This window comes from Triturus cristatus, chromosome 8, assembly GCF_964204655.1.
Source record: "Triturus cristatus chromosome 8, aTriCri1.1, whole genome shotgun sequence".
NCBI lineage: Eukaryota > Metazoa > Chordata > Amphibia > Caudata > Salamandridae > Triturus > Triturus cristatus.
The window spans coordinates 743,402,056-743,423,981 of record NC_140591.1 but is presented as its reverse complement, the minus strand read 5'-3'; the positions used below and the strand labels follow the sequence as shown (position 1 = coordinate 743,423,981).

The window sequence follows — 21,926 nt, the reverse complement described above, 5'->3', positions numbered from 1 at the left end:
TTTCCCACACAAAAATGCGTGAAAAAAGTGGGGTTTTTTCAGCTAAAATTGAGGTTTGCAGGGGATTCTGGGTAAGGAAACTTTGGGGGATACACACAAGCCATACCTCCCTGGAAGCCCCCGGGTGTCTAGTTTTCAGAAATGTGTGGGTGTGGTAGGTTTCCCTAGATGGCCGCCGAGCACCGGGCCAAAAACCCAGGTGACCCCAATTGCAAAACCATGTGGTTTTGAGATAGGCAATTTTAATGTTGCCTCACTACGTTTTGGGCCCTTGCCTGTCACGGGTACTTGGGCCTCCCACACAAGTGATGCGCCATTTTTCTCGTAAGACTTTGGAGAACGCGGGGTGGGCGGAAAGTTGTGGATCCACGCAGATTCCAGAACTTTCCACCACAGAAATGTAGGGGAAATGTGTTTTTTTGGACACTTTTTTAGGTTTGCCAGGGATTCTGGGTAACAGAACATGGTGGGAGTCAGTCAAGTCACCCAATCCGGGATTCCCTGGGTTTCTAGTTTTCAAAAATGTATAGGTTTGCTAGGTTTCCCTAGGTGCCGGCAGAGCTAGGGTTCAAAAACGACAGCTAGGCACTTTGCCAAAAAAGGGTCATTTTTCACTGCAAAATTGAGGTGTGACCATGTTGCCTTTTGCGCCGTTTCCTGTCGCGGACACTAGGCCGACCCACACAAGTGAGGTACCATTTTTCTTGTAAGACATTGGGGAATGCGGGGTGGGTGGAAAGTTGTGGATCCACGCAGATTCCAGAACTTTCCACCACAGAAATATGGGGAAAATGTGTTTTTTGGACACTTTTTTAGGTTTGCAAGGGATTCTGGGTAACATACCCTGGTGGGAGGCAGTCAAGTTACCCGATCCTGGATTCCCCTGGGTGTCTAGTTTTCAAAAATGTATAGGTTTGCTAGGTTTCCCTAGGTGCCGGCAGAGCTATGGTTAAAAAACTACAGCTAGGCACTTTGCCAAAAAAGGGTTATTTTTCACTGATAAACTGAGGTGTGACCACGTTGCGTTTTGCGCCGTTTCCTGTCACGGGCACTAAGCCGACCCACACAAGTGAGGTATCATTTTTCTTGTAAGACTTTGGGGAAAGCGGGGTGGGTGGAAATTTGTGGATCCACGCAGATTCCAGAACTTTCCACCACAGAAATGTGGGGAAAATGTGTTTTTTTGAAAAAATGTTAGGTTTTCAAGGGATTCTGGGTAACAGACCCTTGTGGGAGGCAGTCAAGTTACCCGATCCTGGATTCCCCTGGGTGTATAGTTTTTAAAAATGTATAGGTTTGCTAGGTTTCCCAAGGTGCCCGCAGAGCTAGGGTCAAAAACTACAGCTAGGCACTTTGCCAAAAAAAGGGTCATTTTTCACTGCGAAATTGTAGTGTGACCACGTTGCGTTCTGCACCGTTTCCTGTGGCGGGCACTAGGCCGAACCGCACAAGTGAGGTATCATTTTTCTCGGAAGACTTTGGAGAACTCGGGGTGGGTGGAAATTTGTGGATCCACGCAGATTCCAGAACTTTCCACCACAGAAATATGGGGAAAATGTGTTTTTTTGACAATTTTTTAGGTTTGCAATGGATTCTGGGTAACAGACCCTGGTGGGAGGCAGTCAAGTCACCCCATCCTGGATTTCCCTGGGTGTCTATTTTTCAAAAATGTATAGGTTTGCTAGGTTTCCCTAGGTGCCCGCAGAGCTAGGGTTAAAAAACTACTGCTAGGCACTTTGCCAAAAAAGGGTAATTTTTCATTGCGAAATTGAGGTGTGACCACGTTGGTTTTGTGCCGGTTCCTGTCGGGGACACTAGGTCGACCCACACAAGTGAGGTACCTTTTTTCTCGTAAGACTTTGGGGAAAGCGGGGTGGGTGTAAAATTGTGGATCCACGTAGATTCCAGAACTTTCCACCACAGAAAAGTGGGGAAAATGTGTTTTTTGGACAATTTTTTAGGTTTGCAAGGGATTCTGGGTAACAGAACCTGGAGGGAGGCAGATAAGACACCCCATCCTGGATTCCCCTGGGTGTACAGTTTTAAAAAATGTATAGGTTTCCCTAGGTCCCGGCAGATCTATGGTTCAAAAACGACAGCTAGGCATTTTGCCAAAAAGGGTCCTTATTCACTGCGAAATTGAGGTGTGACCACGTTGCGTTTTGCACCGTTTCCTGTTGCGGGCACTAGGCCGACCCTCACAAGTGAGGTATCATTTTCCTCGTAAGACTTTGGGGGACGTGGGGTGGGTGGAAATTTGTGGATCCACACAGATTCCAGAACTTTCTACCACAGAAATGTGGGGAAAATGTGTCTTTTTTGACAATTTTTTGGGTTTGCAAGTGATTCTGGGTAACAGACCCTGGTGGGAAGCAGTCAAGTCACCCCATCCTGGATTCCCCTGGGTGTCTAGTTTTCAAAAATGTATAGATTTGCTAGGTGTCCCTAGGTCCCGGCAGACCTATGGTTCAAAAACGACAGCTAGGCACTTTGCCAAAAAAGGGTCATTTTTCACTGCGAAAATGAGGTGTGACCACGTTGTGTTTTGCGCCGTTTCCTGTCACGGGCACTAGGCCGACCCGCGCAAGTGAGGTATCATTTTCCTCGTAAGACTTTGGGGAACGTGGGGTGGGTGGAAATTTGTGTATCCACACAGATTCCACAACTTTACACCACAGAAATGTGGGGAAAATGTGGCTTTTTTGACAATTTTTTAGGTTTGCAAGTGATTCTGGGTAACAGACCCTGGTGGGAAGCAGTCAAGTCACCCCATCTTGGATTTCCCTGGGTGTCTAGTTTTCAAACATGTATAGGTTTGGTAGGTTTCCCTAGGTGCCGGCAGATCTAGGGTTCAAAAACTACAGCTAGGCATTATGCCAGAAAAGGGTCATTTTTCTCTGCGAAATTGAGGTGTGTCCACGTTGCGTTTTGCGCCGTTTCCTGTCACGGGCACTAGACCGACCCACACAAGTGAGGTACCATTTTTCTTGGAAGACTTTGGGGAACGCTGGGTGGGTGGAAATTTGTGGATCCATGCAGATTCCACAACTTTCCACCACAGAAATGTGGAGAAAAAGTGGGTTTTTTTACAATTAGGTTTGCAAGGGATTCTGGGTAACAGAACCTGGTGGTAGGCAGTCAAATCACCCACCCTAGATTCCCCTGGGAGACTAGTTTTCAAAAATGTATTGGTTTGCTATGTTTCCCTAGGTGCCGGCAGAGCTAGTGTTCAAAAACTACAGCTAGACACTTCGCAAAAAAAGGGTAAATTATCATTGTGAAAATGTGGTGTGTTCACGTTGGGTTTTTAGCCATTTCCTGTCGTGGGCACTATGCCTGCCCACACAAGTGAGGTACCATTTTTATCGGGAGACTTAGGGTAATTCAGATTTGTAAAGCAACTGTTATTACCTATTGGTTTTGGATGCATTTCTGCCTTCCAAACGAAAGACATTGTGTAAAAAAGACGTCATTTTGAAAAATGACCGATAATTCTCATGGTAGTATGAGTATTCCCAATTTCGAAAAAGTGCAAATATGTACTGTTTCTAAACTCTATAATTTGTTCCCATTTCAGAAATACATAGGTGTTTTTCATACCAATTTTTCCATGTATACATTTTCCCACAAAAATTGCTATATACCCGAAACATAATAAAAAACCATTGCAAATTGCTGCTCAGTTTTTGACTCTGGGTTCGTCGGGTTCTTGGCGAACCTACAAGTCCTATATATCCCCACAACCAGGAAGGTTCAGCAGATGTAATGGTATTTTGCTTTCAAAGAGCTGTCATAGTTAGAAGAAGGTACAGGTAAAATAGTTGACACAAAAGGCTGTTTTTTCAACTAATTTTCAATTTTTCCTATATTTAACTATCAATGTCTATAAAGAAACCTTGATGCATCTACACAAATGACCCCTTGCTGAATTCATAATTTTATCTACTTTAATAAAATGTATAGCTTTCCAGGATCCATTATTGCTTTCACACCCATTTATACCATTAATTGGAAGGAGGTAGAAAGCACAAACAATAGCAAAAAAAGGCTATGTCCCAGAAAAATGCCAAAACTGTGTAAAAAATGTTGGTTTCTGATAAACGTCTGTCATTCCCTAAAAGCTGGGAAAATGGTGATTTCAGCCCAACAAACCCTTTTTGATACCATTTGCAGAGAAAAACCCTGACGCTTTCATTTTCAGCCCGTTTTTCCAATTCCCCCCCAAAAAAACTTTAGCTGTATTTTGGCTAGTTTCTGGGACCCCTCCAGGGGAATCCACAAACCCTGGGTACCTTTAGAATGCCCATAATGTTGGAAGAAAAGGACACAAATTTGGCGTGGATACCTTATGTGGTCAAAAAGTTACAGGGGCCTAAGTGCGCACTACCCCAAATAGCCCAAAAAAGGCTTAGCACAAGGGGGGAAAAGGCCTAGCAGTGAAGGGGTTAGAGAAATACTCTTTCAAACATGGATGCTGCCTGGTAGTACAGGTACTGTGTGCACACTTTCACTTGTAGCTTGATTTGCCATGTAAAAGCTGTTTGTCAAGTCTTAAATCCAAGTTTCATTATGCACACCTCATATGTGAGAGATGCTGTAGGTGTGCTATAAAACATGCTGGTTTGTGCTTATAAGATGTGAGATGTTCCTTTCAGTTCACTAAGTTACTTGTGCACGTGCATGCCCTATGCCAAGTACTACTTAGACTATGCCATCCCTAAAGCAATCAACATACATGTTCAGAAAAACATAAAGCCTCTGTTTCAGCTATTAAAACAGCTACAGAATCACTTATCGATTCAGTTACTCACCAGAAACTATTAATGCATGCAGCAGACTCAAAGGCACCTGCAATCACACCTGCGTAGCTCTGTATTATCTAATACAGGCACTATAGCATTTCTGCAGCCACTTACATACATATTTAGACAGCACTAGAGGTAGTAGGGCAGGCAGTTGCAGATCAGCAAATATACTTAAACATCTCATGGCACTGATAGAGGTTTACGTCTACACTCTCTCAGATATGTAGGCAAGTACTGATGCAATCATCTCAACCGTGCATAGAAATAGTGTTTCAAAATGGTTGATGGCTACTTGTGCAGACTCTGTCTGTGCTCTGTCACTGCAAGCTTCACTTGGCATGTTATAGTCGTTTTCGATGTGTTAAACGCACGTTTTAGTACACATAACACACTTCTAAGAAATGCTGTATGTATGCCATAAAGGATCCTGTTTTGTGTTTAAGAGATTGACAGATGTCCTTTTTAGTTGAATACGTTACTTGAGCACTTGTAGGACCCTATGGGAAGTACTATATAGAGTATGAAGCCCTAAAGCAGCTGATATGCATGTTCACAAAGCATAGACCCTCTCTTCAACCTAATCAGAAAGCTACAGAAGCACATATACATTCAGTCACTTATCAGAGATTATTTATGCATTCAGCATACTCAAAGGTATGTGCAGTGATACCTACATGGCTCTCAATTGCCTAACACAGGCACTGAAGTATTTGCGCAGCCACTTACATATACATTTAGACAGCCATAGAGGCATTATAGCAGGCAGTTACATACCAGCACATTTACTTAAACATCACATGGCACTGATAGTGGTGTACTCCTACACTATCTGATATACTGATATATGTAGGCAAGTACAGACAGAACCTTCTCAACTATGTACAGAAATAGTCCTTCAAACTTAGATGATGGCTACTGGTGCAGATCCTGTCCAAGCTCTCTCACTGCAAGCTTCAAGTTGCATGTTATAGATCTTTCTCATGTATCAAATCTACTCAACAATGCATGCACTCAGTCACTGACCCACTCAGACACTCATGCACCTACTTATATATCTACTCAAACAGTCAGAGACTCACTCAGACAGTGGTGCACCAACTCACATCCCCAGTGAGACACTTTTCAGGTAGTCTCAGACCCATTCAGACACACAAACACACACCCAGTCCCAAACCCATTGAGACACTCAGGCACTCAATCACATACCCACTGAGGCACTCTGCACTCACTCACAAACTTATTTTCAAAGGTTACAAGTAGGAAATAGAATTTTAAAAAACCTTAAAAATTCAATGAAAAAAACAAACGGTTACAAGGATGTTAAAGTTAGGAAATACAATTTAAAAAACTTCAGAAATTCACTGAAAAAACAAAGGTTACAAAGACATTGTAGTTAGAAAACAGAGTTAAAAAACCTTAGAAATTCACTGAAAAAACAAAGGTGAGATGTAACTGACGGACGGTTATAAACAACTAAATGATGGGTCCAGTTAAAAAATATCTAACAAAGTAACAGCCCTCCAATCCAATATAAGATATCAATGAATTCCTTATGAAACGGAGAGAAGAAGGATAATTGGAATGTAATGAATATACATTTCTGAAATTTGATTTTCCCAAATGACCAATTCTTTATTTACTACCTAAACTCCATAAGTATGCCACATTACCACCAGGGAGAGCCATTGTCTCTTCAATGTGGAGTTTGTTAGAAAACACGTCCAGTTACCTTGACTACGTCATACAACCTTTTGTAGAAGACTCAACATACTACGTTGAGGATTCTGGTGATTTATATGCATTTTTTATGGTGTTGTTTGGTAGAATAAGTATTTATTATTGTCAATAGTCCATACACATGCTTACCACATAATCAGGGCTGCAGGCTTGCAGAAATGTCTTGAAGAAATGTTCACTCTCATATCTCCTGCATACAGAAATGGTGATGGACATGATGGCATACTGCCTGACAAATAACTTTTACATATTTGATCAGAAAATCTATTGCAGGGCTCAGGGGACAACAATGGCTATGTAGGTTTATATATGGGCTGGTGGGAGGAACAGGGGTTCAGACATCACCATTATTGTAATACCCGTGCCGTCCTGTGGGTCAGTTATATACATGATATATTTTGCTTTTGGAATGATTCAGTAGACTATGCTGAAGAGTTTGAAACAGATCTGAACATGAACCATGTGAACCTGTCATTTACCAGCAATATAAACAAACAGGAGATGGAGTTTTTGGGTCTACACTTAGAGGTAGCCAATGATAGACTGGAGTCAAAGCTAAATTGCAAACAAACTTGCAGGAAATAACTTGTTACATGCCTCCAGCAGACATCCCCGGGATTCAATTTACATCATACCTTAAGGGGAACTTTTGAGAGCGAGACGCAACTGCAGCTTAGATGAGAAATTTAAAAAGGAAGCACAATGTATGACACAAAGGTTTTTGAAAAGGGGACATTCCAGAAAGAACATACATTTTGCCCTGAACAAAGCAAGTAAGATCAAAAGATAGGATGTGCTAATTAGCAAACCAAAAGCAACTAGTGAAATTTCAACCATCAGATACATAACAACATACAACAAAGGTTCGGAGAAAAGTAAACATGTGCTTTAGAAACATCGGCATGTCTTACAGACTGATAACATTTTTAATGAACATCTAGATAACCACCCAAAACTAACCTTTAGGAAAAGTAAATCCCTAAAAGACAGTTTATGTAGGAACCTGGTACCAACCAAAACCAACAGCAGTCAAAATAAATATTTTTTTTGTTGTACTAAATGTAAGGTGTGTAAATACACTGAAAACCTTTGTCTCCTCTTGTGGGAGACGTCTGAAGTGGAGTTTGGTTTCCAAGGATGAAACAAAACTCTTCACTATACACACATTGCTTATTGCCTCACAAATGGAGCTGGACAATAGCGACCCGGCCATCTCGATCCCTGGCCGGGTCACTTCCGTCTTCGAGGAAACCCTTAGGTCTATCGGGAATGTGTTTTCTAAAGAGGAACATCTGGTCAAGAACAAGGCAACTAGGAATCCTAGGGTGAAACATGATTGGTATACATCGGCCTGTAGACACGCAAAATCACTCTTGATTAAGGCCATCAAAAGCAAAAATCAAGAAGCAATTCAGGGAGCTAGGACATCATATAAGAAAACCCTTGCAAGCGCTAGAAAGGAGTGGGAGCTTGAATACTGGTGCTCCTTAAAAGAGGCCAGTTTGAGGAAAGATTCAAGGCGTTTTTGGGATGCAATTAGAGCTAAAACAAGACCCGATAGTGAACTTATCACATGTAATATCACAAGTCAAGCATGGGTCGACCATTTTACTAAATTGTATGCTAGCCGCACTGGGGAGATTCTTGAAACTTCCCCGATAGCCACCTCTAATGATGATTTGGTTCGGGGGGTGGCGTTAGCAACTCCCGACCTCCCAATAAGAAGCATAGACTATGAAACCGACACGTTAGGCGCAATCACGACACTCAATGACCGGGGGGTAAATTTGGCAGATTCTGCTTTTACGATCAAAGAAGTCGAGTATGCAATTGGCAACATTAGGCCCCAAAAAGCAGCCGGCTTAGATGGTATCCCCGGGGATCTCCTACGTTCGGATATTCCGAATTGGGGCAAATTCATTTGTTGTTTGATCAATGCTATTAGTAGGGGAGCTCCTATTCCGACATCGTGGAAAGGGGCGGAGGTTGTCCCTATTTTTAAAAAGGGGGCCAGGGACGACCCGTCTAACTATAGACCCATAAGCCTGCTGGATATTACCCAAAAAGTAGTCGGGAAGGTGTTGTTAGTCAGATTATCGCAATGGATCGACGAAACCAATGTCCTTTCCGACTACCAGGCAGGATTTAGAACAGGCACTGGTACTATTGAACAGACATTTAGATTGTTACTAGTGTATTGGAAGGTGGTGGTCCTAGGCAAGGGCAGTCTTTATCTCGCATTTATCGATTTAAAGACTGCCTTTGATTTGGTACCCAGGGAGACCCTCTGGAGAGTACTTTCTGACATGGGGGTGCCCCACTACTTACTTTTGTTAATTGTAAGGTTGCATGAAAACAACTTTGCCCAGATTAGATGGGGCAGGGATGGAGAGAGAACTAGTAGAATCCCGGTTGAGAGAGGGGTTCGCCAGGGATGTGTTCTAGCCCCCACCCTTTTCTCCTTATATGTGAATGGTGTGGTTGAGCATCTGCTGAACGATCCTTCAGACGAACCATCCCTGGCAGGGGAACGTATCCCTACCCTCCTCTTCGCAGACGACACCCTTTTACTCTCCAAATCCCCTATGGGCCTCCAAAAATTATTAAATAACTTCCAACTCTTCTGCGCTAAACGGGGCCTGGTAATCAACACTGAAAAAACGAAATATCTTGTGATGAACCCCCCAAAAAAACTTGTGCGCCCTTTGACATTAAATGCCGTACCCTTGGGGAGGGTGGATGTGTTTGATTACCTAGGGATCCGTTTATCTCATAATATGCAATGGGCCCCCCACTTAAGCAAGATGTTGCTAGCCCACAAGAGAGTAACAGGGGCCTTACTGAAGGAACAGCGTTCCTGTGTTATTAGACCTATAGCCCCTGTTATGGAAATTTATGCAGCAAGGGCAGTCAGCTCTGCTCTTTACGGGGCTGAGCTGTGGGGTTCATGCAATACTAGTGAGTTGTCAAGAGCTGAGAGAAAGTTTTGTAGGGCCATCATGTCACTCCCTCAAGGTACTCCAACGATCCCACTGATGCTCGATCTAGGTTGTCGTCCTATTGACGACCTGGCGAAACTTCGCCCTTTACTGCTATGGGCCCGACTATGGCGTGTCCCGGAACTAGCTAAATATGCCAAAGGCCTCTCCGAAGTTATGTCACTCCCGGGATGGCACAAGATAAAGTGGCTGAGCGACATGAAAATCCTCTTGTGCAATCTTGGGCTAAGCGCAGCATGGGAAAACAGGTCTTCCCCCCCGAAAGCTACGCTTAAGTCTCTATATTGGAATTGGATTGCGACCCAAAGAAAAACAAATTGTACATTGGGTAGACTCACGGAGGACTTTCTGGAATTCAAGGACCAGCCGATCCGGGAACTGTATCTTGACATTATTGAGAGACCTCATGACAGATCTCTTTACTTCAAATTTAGGACCGGGACTCTTCCACTTTATGTTTTTACTTCCCGGTGGAATCCCCCTGCCCAGACTACTGAATTCTGTCCTTTTTGTATATCCAGACAAGAGTCTGTGGCCCATTTTTTATTTGAATGCCCACAGTATGCATACCCAAGAAGAAGATGGCTCAAGCAACTGTGCCGTTCCTTAGGCACTAGGCACTACATTGAGGCGTTACGTATTTTAATGTCTGACTCCCGCCCTCTGTATGCTTGCGCCCTATCAAAATTTTTATCTTGGGCATGGCGCATCAGAAGCAAAAGGCTTAAAGAAATTGTTTAATCCGTTCTTAAACATCTATTTATGATATGTTTTACTCTTATTGTAACACTAGGATTTTAACTTAAATGAATTTAAATTCTGTTTTTGTAAAGCTTTTATGATATGTTTTTATCGAAATAAAGCCTTTGACTGACTTGACTGACTAAATTGCAAACAAACTTGCACGAAATAACTTGTTACATGCCTCCAGCAGACATCCCCGGGATTCAATTTACATCATACCTTAAGGGGAACTTTTGAGAGCGAGACGCAACTGCAGCTTAGATGAGAAATTTAAAAAGGAAGCACAATGTATGACACAAAGGTTTTTGAAAAGGGGACATTCCAGAAAGAACATACATTTTGCCCTGAACAAAGCAAGTAAGATCAAAAGATAGGATGTGCTAATTAGCAAACCAAAAAGCAACTAGTGAAATTTCAACCATCAGATACATAACAACATACAACAAAGGTTCGGAGAAAAGTAAACATGTGCTTTAGAAACATCGGCATGTCTTACAGACTGATAACATTTTTAATGAACATCTAGATAACCACCCAAAACTAACCTTTAGGAAAAGTAAATCCCTAAAAGACAGTTTATGTAGGAACCTGGTACCAACCAAAACCAACAGCAGTCAAAATAAATATTTTTTTTGTTGTACTAAATGTAAGGTGTGTAAATACACTGAAAATATCAAAAAAGTTAATCTCAATCCAGAAGAGAAAGAATTTGAAATTAGGCAATATTTAACTAGCCATTCCGATTTCTGTGTATACTGCCTCAAGTGCCCGTGCAACAAATATTACATTGGTAGCACTATACACATTGCCAAACTGAGAGTGCTAGAACACATGAGCACTATCTCAAATAGAAATAAATAATACCCGGCGGCCAAGTTTTTTTAAATGGAAAATTCTATTAAGGCAAACTTACTTAAATTCGATGTCCTAGACAGAATACCCATTAACATCAGGGTGGCAACAGAAATGTGCAACTGAGACAACTGCACTCTAGAATGATTATCAAATTCCAGACAATGCATGCTGTTGGGTTAAACCATGATGAGGAAGTAGCAGCACATCTGGGGTAACTTGATTATCAACCCCCTCGTCAGTCCTCTTTGTAACTATGTATTAAACAAAACGAATTTTGAATTAGAGCCTCAACCCTCCTGATCCATCTAGCTCTATTATATTGTACCAATATTTTCTAATTGTTAAGGCTGTTGACGTAAACTATTTCATTTTCAATCAAATTTACAAAAGATCACTGATACATACTACTTGATTTCAACTTGTAATACAAATTCTCCATGGACATCTGTAGGAGAGTGGAATCTGACTAATGGTTGCCCCCAACTTTTTGCCTGGTATTTAAGTGGTTTTTGACTAGTCTGGCTGGGATCCTGCTATCCAGGACCCCAGCCTATCTGCTTTCTCCCTAAAACTGTTGTGAGTACTCTAGGTACAAACATAATTGGATGCTGGGCATGCCCTTCCAGTCCCTTGTAGATGGTACCCTAGGTACCCAGGGCATGGGTCCCCCAGTAGGCCTACCAGGGCTGCAGCACTTATTGTGCCACCCTGGGACAGCCACCCAAACTGACACCACCAGGCCACTACTGTAGCCTGGGTAAGGTGGTGCTAGCACCCCTTACAGGGATGTAGGTACCCTATGTCCCATACCATTACAACACATATACTCTCATAGGTCACCCCTATGGCAGGCCCTGGTAATCCTACAGGGCTGGGTGCTGAGGTATGTGTGAGGGGGGACCCCTACATGAGTAGGACCTCCCTGCAACCTTCGTAAAACCGTTACTGGGTTGTTTGTAGTGTAGCCATACCATATACTCTTACCGCATTATAAGTTATTGCGTCATCGCTGTAACTTGGGACTGGCTACACAGAACCATATCGTGTTTGGTGTCAAACATGAAGGAATCATACCCCCAGTCCAGCCATGGGCATGGGGGCACGATTCCCCCTTGCTAGGAGGGTGATATGGGAAAAGCGGTAGATTTTAGACACCAATTTAAAAGTGCACGTGTACCACAAAATGGCTACTGTTCGCCACCTACACAACTCTGGCTGGCTGTTGCTGGGGAAAATCCCAGCCTCGCCAGCTGGACAATAGGGCTCCTGTGGCAGGGAGGTGCCAGCACCTCCCCAGACAGGATAATGTGGATTGGAACAGGGTGGGTGCACCAAATGTCCATTCAGAGTTGCACGTAGGCAGCTGCAGAGCCCCAATTCTGCATACACCGCCTGGAACCGGTTCAGGGGCATCCTGCCCCTCGCCCAGGCGGGAAACACACAAAGGGGAGTGGGTGTAGCCACCCTTTCCCGCCTCTACTCTGATTGGCAGGCTCTATTTTGGACCATCCCCTAATCTTGGGGATATATGGGAATAACTTTGCCCTAGAGCCTTAGATTCGTCCAGAACTTCACAGAACTGACCTTCGACGAGCTGCTGCCCAGCTGACAGAAGAAATCTCCCTTGGGATAAAGGAGTTATCCCCCTGCTTGGCAGGCACCTAAAAGACTACAAGATACCCGGTTGGAACTTCGTTGCTCTCACGATCTTCGACGCCTTCCAGCACCCTCGAGGTGGGTCTCCAGTGCATCCCAGCGTCCTGTGAGTGTGCCCAGCAAGTCTGAGCACCCTGGACCACGTGGGTGTCGAGATCCCCGCATACCCCGAGACACCGGCCACTTCTTGTCCAGCACACGACCCCGACCAGTGGGGAAGTTGTGCTTTGGCCCATTTCTGAGCCAACCATCCAGCAGCATTTGTGCCGACCCTCAGCTCCCTGGCCCGCTCCGGTGGCCCGTGGGAGCCCTTTTACGCACTCCATTTTGCTGCCTTCCGCGGTCCCTTGTCCCTCGACTTGTGGGCCCTGACAGAGGACAATCTTTGCTTCTAAGAGCTCCCCTGGTTGCTCCAGGCCTGCTCTACGCTCCCTGAAAAAGAGAGCACCCTCAGACCTCGTGGGTCTGCACCAGCAGCTACTTTGTCCGTCTTGCGTGGGTTGCGGTTGCCAAGGCTTAGTGGATCCAATCGGGACACTAACACCGCAGCGACCCTCAGCCGACGTGGGACAGTCGCCCTCCAGAAGCTGGCCTTCCTTGAAGCCTCCCGGAGCCCGTGACTGCAGAGCCCAGCTGTACTTCCTACACCTGAAGCACCCGACTTCCACGAGCTCCTTGCTGTGAGCTCCCTGGTCACTTGCTGTGACCCAGACTCTGTCCCCTCTGCTTTCAGGTTCATCTTTATCTTCTCTTCAACTTCAATCTTCACGACTTCAGCGACACTCGCAGCTAGCAGCAGTTTGGACTACTTTTCCATAGGAAATCAGCCCGCGACCCGACACCAGGATCGACCTATGCACCCGGCTTCCCTGGGGCAGGTAACAGTGGTACTTCGGTACTCCAGTGGTGGTGGGCTCCCCAAAGCCTTAAGTCTCAAGCCTTAACTTTGTACTGTTGCTAGAAGTGTCCTTTAACTTTGAATATTCAACCGCGACATTCTCCATAGGCTATCATTGCGATCCCGATAGCAGCTCTTTGCACTGCACGCGTCTCCCGTGGGTCCCCTTCCTCTTAACTGTGGGTGGATTCTGAAGGGGCAAGCGATCCTGAATGCCCTAGGCATTGCCTGTAGAATTGTCGTGGTTCTTATACCACTATTTTAGTATATGGTTTGGTCCCCCCCTGGGGCCCATTGATTTCTGTGCTATTTATTGTGTTTAGAAATGCTTGTTTGAATTGTAACTTTGCCACTAGCCACATAAAGTGACTGTGGGATTCTGTCTAGAATAAATACATATATTTTATATATATACCTGTGTGGGCTACTCTTTCATTTGGTTATTCAAGAGGTTATTATGGTAAAACAATAAGCTTAACACTCCTTCAAGACTTAGCCTGAAGGCTGCTCTCCACAGCTACCACTAGGATAGCTTTCTTTAAAGGTTGTCTTAAACCTATCATCAATAGGAGTCGAATTGGACTGGTGCAAGGTGTCCCTATAACTAGGAACAGCATATGCCAGGCCAACTTCTCACAACATCATAGAATAAATATCATCAGGTAATTAAGAAATACGTAATGCAAATTGTAGTCTCTATATTGAAATATGAAAAGATTTTATATTTAACAGTTTTTCCTTTTTTGGTTTTCCAGTTTTTTCTCTCATATACAGGGGCCTATTATGTCATCAGTGATGTTACTGACCATGTCATGAGTGATGTAATATGTGAGGTCATGAGCAGGGCATTGCGGGGGTGCGAGTTAACTATAACTGCTGAATTTTTCTGGTTTTGTACGAGTGAAACCTGAACCTAACTATAACGTCTCTGTAACCTCTGGTTTTTTCAATGAATTTCTAATTTTTTATTCCATTTCCTAACTATGAATTCCCTGTAACCTTTGTTTTTTTCAGTGAATTTCTAAGGTTTTATAAATGCTAATTCCTAACTATAATGTCTCTGTAACCTTTGTTTTTTTCAGTGAATTTCAATGGTTATCTAACTAGTAGTTGCAGTTGTAGAGTGGTGAAGAAAGGGGGCTGGGCCTCTTACCAGCTCTCAGCCATCCTGCTGTGTAGGACATACAGGAGGTACCAGGAGGGCTTGTTGGCCCCCAAAGTCCCTCAGGAGTAATGTGGACTTCATTCCCCAACCAGTAGTGCACCATGAGCTGTGTTTGTAGAGCGGTGGAGAAAGGGGGAATGGCCTCCGCAGACCACTTAGCAATCCCTCTGTGTGGGACTTATTGGAGATAAAAGGAGGGGTAGTTGGCCCCCAAGGATGTCCTTGGGGGCCAACTACTCCTCCTATGACCTCCAGTAAGTCCAATATAGCAGGATTGCTGAGACCTGATAGGAGGCCACACACCCTTTCTCCACCACTCTGCAAACACGCCTCCTGGCACTCTACTAGTTGGGGGATGAAGTATACTTGGCTCTTGAGAGCCCTTGGGGCAAACTAGCTCTCCTGTTACATCGAGTAAGACCCACACTTTCAGATTGCTAAGAAGTCATCAGATGCCACACCCCCTTTCTCCGTCATTCTGAGAACATGCCTCCTGGAGCACGAGTAGTGGAAAAAGGGGTCGGGACCTCTGGCGAGTTGCCGTTTCTTTTTTTTTTTTTTTAGGAGGGTGGCTCCATTGTCTCTCTTCCCTGGACCGTTTTGGACCATCAATCGGGGTCTGACCCTTTTTTATTTTTTTAATAAAAGAATTGCTTGTTTAAAGTGGAGCACACTGTTTGCTATTGTATGGTGGGAGTGGTGCTGCCACCAAGCAATAGCAAACTGCAATGTCCTGGGGGTGGGCCCTTCTGAACATTGCTAGAGCTGGCCTTGTAAAGTGGTGGTCCCCAGGGCCCAGTAGGGCTCCTGGAGGGGGCCCATGCAGCCCCCTTCCTTTGTTTAAATTTTCCAAAGGGAGGTGGTGGTCCACGGGACCCATTGTGGCAACGGACCCCTTCCTTATTTGATTTGTGCCCTGGGTAGGTGGAGTCCCAGGGCAGCGTGGGGGCCAGACCCCCCCACACCATAGTATTGTATCATAGTCCCAGGGAGGTGTTGGTCCTTGGGATGTGGGGGGCCCATGTGGCCCCTGCATTTCTCATATTTAGCCCCAGGAAGGTGCCTGCATTATTTCATATGTAATTCAGTGCCCCAGGAGGAAGCTGTCCCCGGGTCTTTGAATGGCCTGCGGAGGAGGGCTCCATGCACCCCCTCATTTCCACACTGCCCCCTGGACCTGGCCCACCTGGGGGCCTATAGTAAGTGAAGCGCGAGATCCCGTGCTTCTTTTAAAAAAAAATATAGCCACAGATTTGGGGATTCTCCTGCGGTGCGTGTTAAAATTAAAAAACAAAAAGGCATTTTACCCCCGGCTGGGTCCCTGAGAGGAAGACCCTCTCCCCCACTATATCTCGGAGGTTAGGGTATTACCACCCTGTTCCCTTTTCATTTAAAAAAAAAAAAACAATTATGGGACTCAGCTTCAAGCTGAGACCCAAGATGGCTGCCAACACTTCCTGGTTGAAATGTTGCAATAACATTTTAGTAAGATTTGCGAGTGCTCTGCAAGAACTTGTGTCCCCAGATATCTATATTTTTAAAATATAGATATCTAAAAAACTACTGAATGGATTTACACCAAATCACAAAAAGCACGCATTCTGGACCGACATCTAGCTTTCTGCCAAATTTGGTGTAATACCGTTCAGCTGTTCGAGCTTTAGCTGTGTTAAAAAAAGGAAAATCTCCAGAGATTTAATATTGGAAAAAAGTGTTTTGGCAAAACAAACAAATTATTTTCCAATCGAAACTTTGGTTCTAACTATAACTACCTAATAGCGACTGCTAGTAGGTTATATATATAGTGAAATTTACTAAACCTTTATTGAATCAACACTGATCGCCAAAACTAGTCTGTTGGATGCAATAAATGGTGTCGGAAACCCAAGGAGTGCTCTTCTGTCCTTTGTTGGATATCTGGTGTTAAATATTGTGCATGCCACTCTCACGAAAAGAGCACTCAGCCTGAAAAGTCTTTGTCGGTATATGTGGCATTTGGTGGCAGATATATATATATATTACATACTGGCAGTCGCCAGTAGGTAGTTATAGTTAGGACCTTGTTTCTATTCAAAAAGCTTTTTTCTCTTTTGCCAATATCTTGGCGCGGTTTGACAAATCATCACGAAATTTTCAAACTAATGGGGCAGTCCAGTCAGCTGCTGTGTTGAACGTTTCTGGTGATTCGTTCAGTGGGGGCTGAGAAAAGCGGGGGTCCCAAAACATGTTTTCTCCATGTTAATTTCCATAGAAAACTTTAGATATGGCCACAGCCTGAACTGCTGAACAGAATTACACCAAACTTGGCAAAAAAGTAGCTCTTGGCTCAGAAAGTACTCTTTTTGTTAAATGGTGTAAATCCATTCAGTAGTTCCTGAGAAAGTTAGACATTTCTCAGATATCCAAATAACAATGAGAAGGCTCTATGAACACTCCCGATCTCGAGCCTGCGATCTGATCAGCTTCCAACAGTTCCAACCATTTTGTGACTCTGTTAAACTGAGTTGCAAGGAAAAAGGTTGAAAAACAATCAATACTAAGAAAAGGGGGAAGGGTAGAAACACCCACACCACCTAGGCCCGCTGAGGGGGAACATATATATTTATATATTCACTGAAAAAATCAAATCTGACAGGAACGTCATAGTTAGGAAATAGAATTTATATAATATATATATATATATATATACTTTCTTTTAATGAAACATCTAAAAAAAGACCTGTACAGCGGCTTGTTCCAAGATGCACTGAGCATCTTGGATGATTCTGTATGTGCCAATTCCAAATTGTGTTTGGTCTGTGCCCCTGCAAAGGCTTTAATATTATGCAACTGGAAATCTGGTCAATATTCAAATGCCTTCTTTTTTATCTAGAGATGATCTACAGTGGGCCTCCATGAATACATCCATAAGTTCATCACAAGTATAATACTTACCGCCCAAGTCACACACTTTTGGGAAAGGTGAAAGATCAAAGGCTGTTATGACATCCTTGCCACAGAGAATCCAAACAGAATTCATGAGACGCATAAACTTTAACATCTCATCCTCCGACCTGATCAAAATGACAAAAATACACATTTTCAAAGGTCATGTAACAGCAATGATTTTGCACATATATTCTCTTGCCGCTTGGTTAGTCTGTCAGGTTATTCACGTAATAGTTTGCAAAGTGTACTTAGGCAAAGACCGTTGGCTTATCTAACCACCTATCAGGAAATATTAAAATGACTCACCACCGCAAAGTTATTTTTGAGCCTTGTACGAGTTTTGGCCATTTTAGCCCCTTTTCAAAGCTAAGGAACATTTCAGGGTTCTATTGTGAACCTTACAGCTAAGGGATTTCTTTGATGTCATACTAAAGCAATTCAGAATGAGAGATTGCAGGCTGTTTTTTTTTAAGTTGCTGTGAAATTGAAGTGAGTCCAGACTGTACTCCCCCATAGCGTCCCCATAAGGTATCAGAGCATCAAAAGGCTAATCCTCCCATGATATGGAAACAGCAGTTAGGATAAGAGTTCTTTCTAAGCCACAAGAAGACCCTTGGTGGCAGCAGAATGAATCATCTTTTACTGGTTACTGAGCTTGTGGCTGGATGATAAAAGTAAAATGACCTGATGAAGAACGTTTAGGAGAATTCATACTTTTCCCACTCATAAACCACAAATCAGCCTTCCCATCTCTCATTTTTTAAATACATTTTTACATAACAACTTGCAGTTATTCATTTTACTTTCCATCTTGAGGTTGTTTCTGAAACTCAGACAAAGGCTCCTCCACCACATTCCATAATTAGGAAAATGCTACACCAACTCCTCCACACCTCAAAAAATTCAGCAACATTTTTGGAGCTAGCTGCCATTTTCCAAATTCTATTAAATAGGCACCTCTTATTCACCTATTTAAATCTACCATTAGCTAGAAAAGTGGCATTAAATATATTATTATTTTCTGGTAATAGGTCAGGACACATCTCTAGAGTTCTTCTTTACCGATGTCCCAATATGTTCCAGATGTCAGTTATGTTTTTGCTCTTGAGTTCAGGTCCTAGCTATAAATATATATTTTTTACCACCATTATTGTATTTTATAGCATACTCCCCATCATTTCACAAATGTCATCTGTGGTTATTTTATTACTTGTGCCAGAGACTCCTTGGGAGGGACAGGGAGACATGCCTGAGGCATACATGCTAGTTTCTATCAGGGTTGTACATTGAAAGATAAACTACAGAAACATTGTGCTACCAAAATATCATGGGCAAAACATCGCATTGAGGACCACAATATTGAGAAAGTGCATATAGGTAAATATAGATTTACTATTCATAACTCCACATCTGCACACCTTAACAATGTATATGTATTGTCAGTATATATATATATATTCGGATCCGAACTATCTGGTGGCCAGGCATTTTAAGTTGGTCCATAATAACAAACTTAAAGCTCTTGAATATACAGTGTTGGGGGCTGTTCCCATGCCCGCATGGGGTGGGAACCGTGAGAAAATTCTCCGGTAACTTGAAACTCATTTTATTCTATCCCTCAAAACGAGAATGCCTAATGGCCTCAACAACAGCGAAGATATACACAATATATGCCCACCTCTAGTATCATATTGCCTTATCTGAGTTTCTCGCCATTTTTTAGAGTCAGATAGCTATCCTGTTTCATACTGTGATCTTATTCTTGTACTGTTCCATTGTTGTTTTTGTCTATTTTAGACATTAAATTTATCATTGTTCAGGCTTGAACAAGGTTTTACTGTAGCCACTCAAGACATTTAATAATTATTTCTCTTTGCACTAATTTTTGCACATTTGCACGTGACTCAGCACTTCAATCAATCAATCAATCAATGAAAACTTTATTCGGATTATTGACAATCCATAAAAGTGCAAAAGAACAATTATAAAATCATGCGATAAAATAAAATGCTGTTTACACATGGGGGATAATCCATCTAAACTTTAAGACATTGTAGACCTGGCACGAACCGCAGTTTTTAAAAAAGAGCTCACACGAAAGACAAGTTCATCGTCATCCAGGGACAAAATCATTGAAAATGCAACTTCCAGGCTAATTGGTTTTGATTTTTTAAAATACGGGGTTAAAAACCATTTAATATACTTCATATAAAATTTACAAAAAAATAAAAAATGTAGAGTTGTTTGCCTACTCTGGGAGTCACAGGGGCATGGCTCAACTGATTGGGCATTAAAATTCCATAAAGGGAAGCTAAGTGCATGTTTAATGGTGCCTGCCCTAAGGCGAAATATAAGGCCTCGCTCCCAATGGCTCAATGGAAGAGATAAATATCTGGGTATGGGATACATTATAAAATTACAGGCTAAGTAACCAGAAACACTAGATTTCGAGGACTCCCTTGCTACCCTTTCGGCATCAAATAACATGTAAAGTGCTTTTTTAAGTTCATATTTAGTGGGGTGCTTAGTGGTAGAGGGTTTCAAGAAAATGTCTTCAAGGTTCACGCTGCGGAGAATACTATGCACCCCTGATAACCAGGGAATGGTCATGCCCCTATCGCAGCGGAGACAATCCTCAATAATATCCCTAGTCAGTTTAGCAGCGGGATTTTTCCAAATCGACAGCCAAAAGAGGGCTGGACGGGCGCGAATAAAATCCCCTATAAAGTGCAAACCCAATTCCCTATGGCATATAAAATGTGGGGAAGTAATGGGAACACAGAGAAGTTTCCTACAAAATCTGTGTTCCTCTGTAGTTATGTCAGAGCAACTGGCAATACCCCAAACCTCAGCACCGTAAGTAGCAACCGGGACGCATTGAGTTTTGTATATTTTTAAAATAGCAGGCAATGCCCCGGTCAATTTTGGGCGGGGGAGGATCAAAATCGAATTAATGGACTTTGAGAACTTACTCCTGGCGTGGGCAATATGCCCACTCCAGGAGTTGTTCGCAGCAAAGACCACTCCCAAATACAGGAAACTGCCAGTTGATCCCAATCTTTCTGCCCCCACTGCTATACTGCCATAACATACATTTTTAGGTAACTTATCCCGATTTTTAGAGTTTTTATTACCTTTTTAGTACTCACTATGAAATACTGTTTTTTTAAGCTACTTTTTAATATGGTTGACTCTATTGATTTTTATGCATAGTATTTTATATTAGTGCACTTGCACTTTATTTCCTTCCAGTCCTATTTGATGGTCATGCATTGTTTGCTTTTATCTGTGGTTTTAAGTGACTGACAATACACCATGAATCCGTATGCATTTACAATTCCTTTGCAATGTTAGAAGTCATTTTATTTTGTACTTTTTATGAAATTATTGCACTTGCATTTTCTTTCCTATAGGTACAATGTCATGGCTCTTACTGGTTTTCACTTACTTAAGTGAAACAACTGTTGCATTTTTGCGCGAATACATTTTTAGGAAATAAGGTCTTTTCAAATACAAGACAATTCTTTATTGTTTGATTAATTACAATCTTACAATATTTCCAATACCAAGACATATTTAGTGAATATATTACATTTAAATATAAAAAGAACTATTATAACCTAAAATTGTACTTTTAAAACTTTTTCATAAAAACATTTTTGTTTTTCTATTTTATACTCCCAGTTTTATAGATGCAATCTTTAGGAACTTTACAAAGGTAACGTTCATGACTATATCGTTCGAATGAAGACAGACTTTAAATGCCTGTCTACATGTCCTTGTTCCACGCATGTTAAAATGGGGTTTCAGTAACGTGCATCTTTCATTTCGGAGTCCTGGACAAATACATAAAAGGTGGACAATATTCTCTTCTCCACTTTTACAAAGTCTGCACAATGTACCGCTACTAGTTTTTTTCCACGGAGGGACATGACTAAGGCCCGGTAAAATTCCAAATCTTGCTCTCATAAGGCATTGTTTACTTTTTTCAGACCAAGGTGTCTCCAAGTATTCTTGTACTTTCTTCTTTTCGTATCCGTTTATTACTGACCATGAGTGTTTTCTTTTTGCTAGTGTATCTTTATCCTGTATAAGTGAAAGGGGATTAGTTGTTCGATTTACTAATTTTTTAAAGGATC

The 21,926-nt window shown here is 42.6% G+C and overlaps 1 protein-coding gene across 1 annotated transcript in view; it reads right to left on the bottom strand.

Moving 5' to 3' along the window:
- The window catches only part of ASMT (acetylserotonin O-methyltransferase), a 255,792-nt gene that overhangs the window by 78,851 nt on the left and 155,015 nt on the right, over positions 1-21,926 (bottom strand). The window contains exon 5 of the mRNA XM_085622161.1: positions 17,794-17,912. Within this exon, the coding sequence (XP_085478287.1) occupies positions 17,794-17,912 (119 nt within the window). The remainder of the gene's footprint in view (positions 1-17,793; positions 17,913-21,926) is intronic.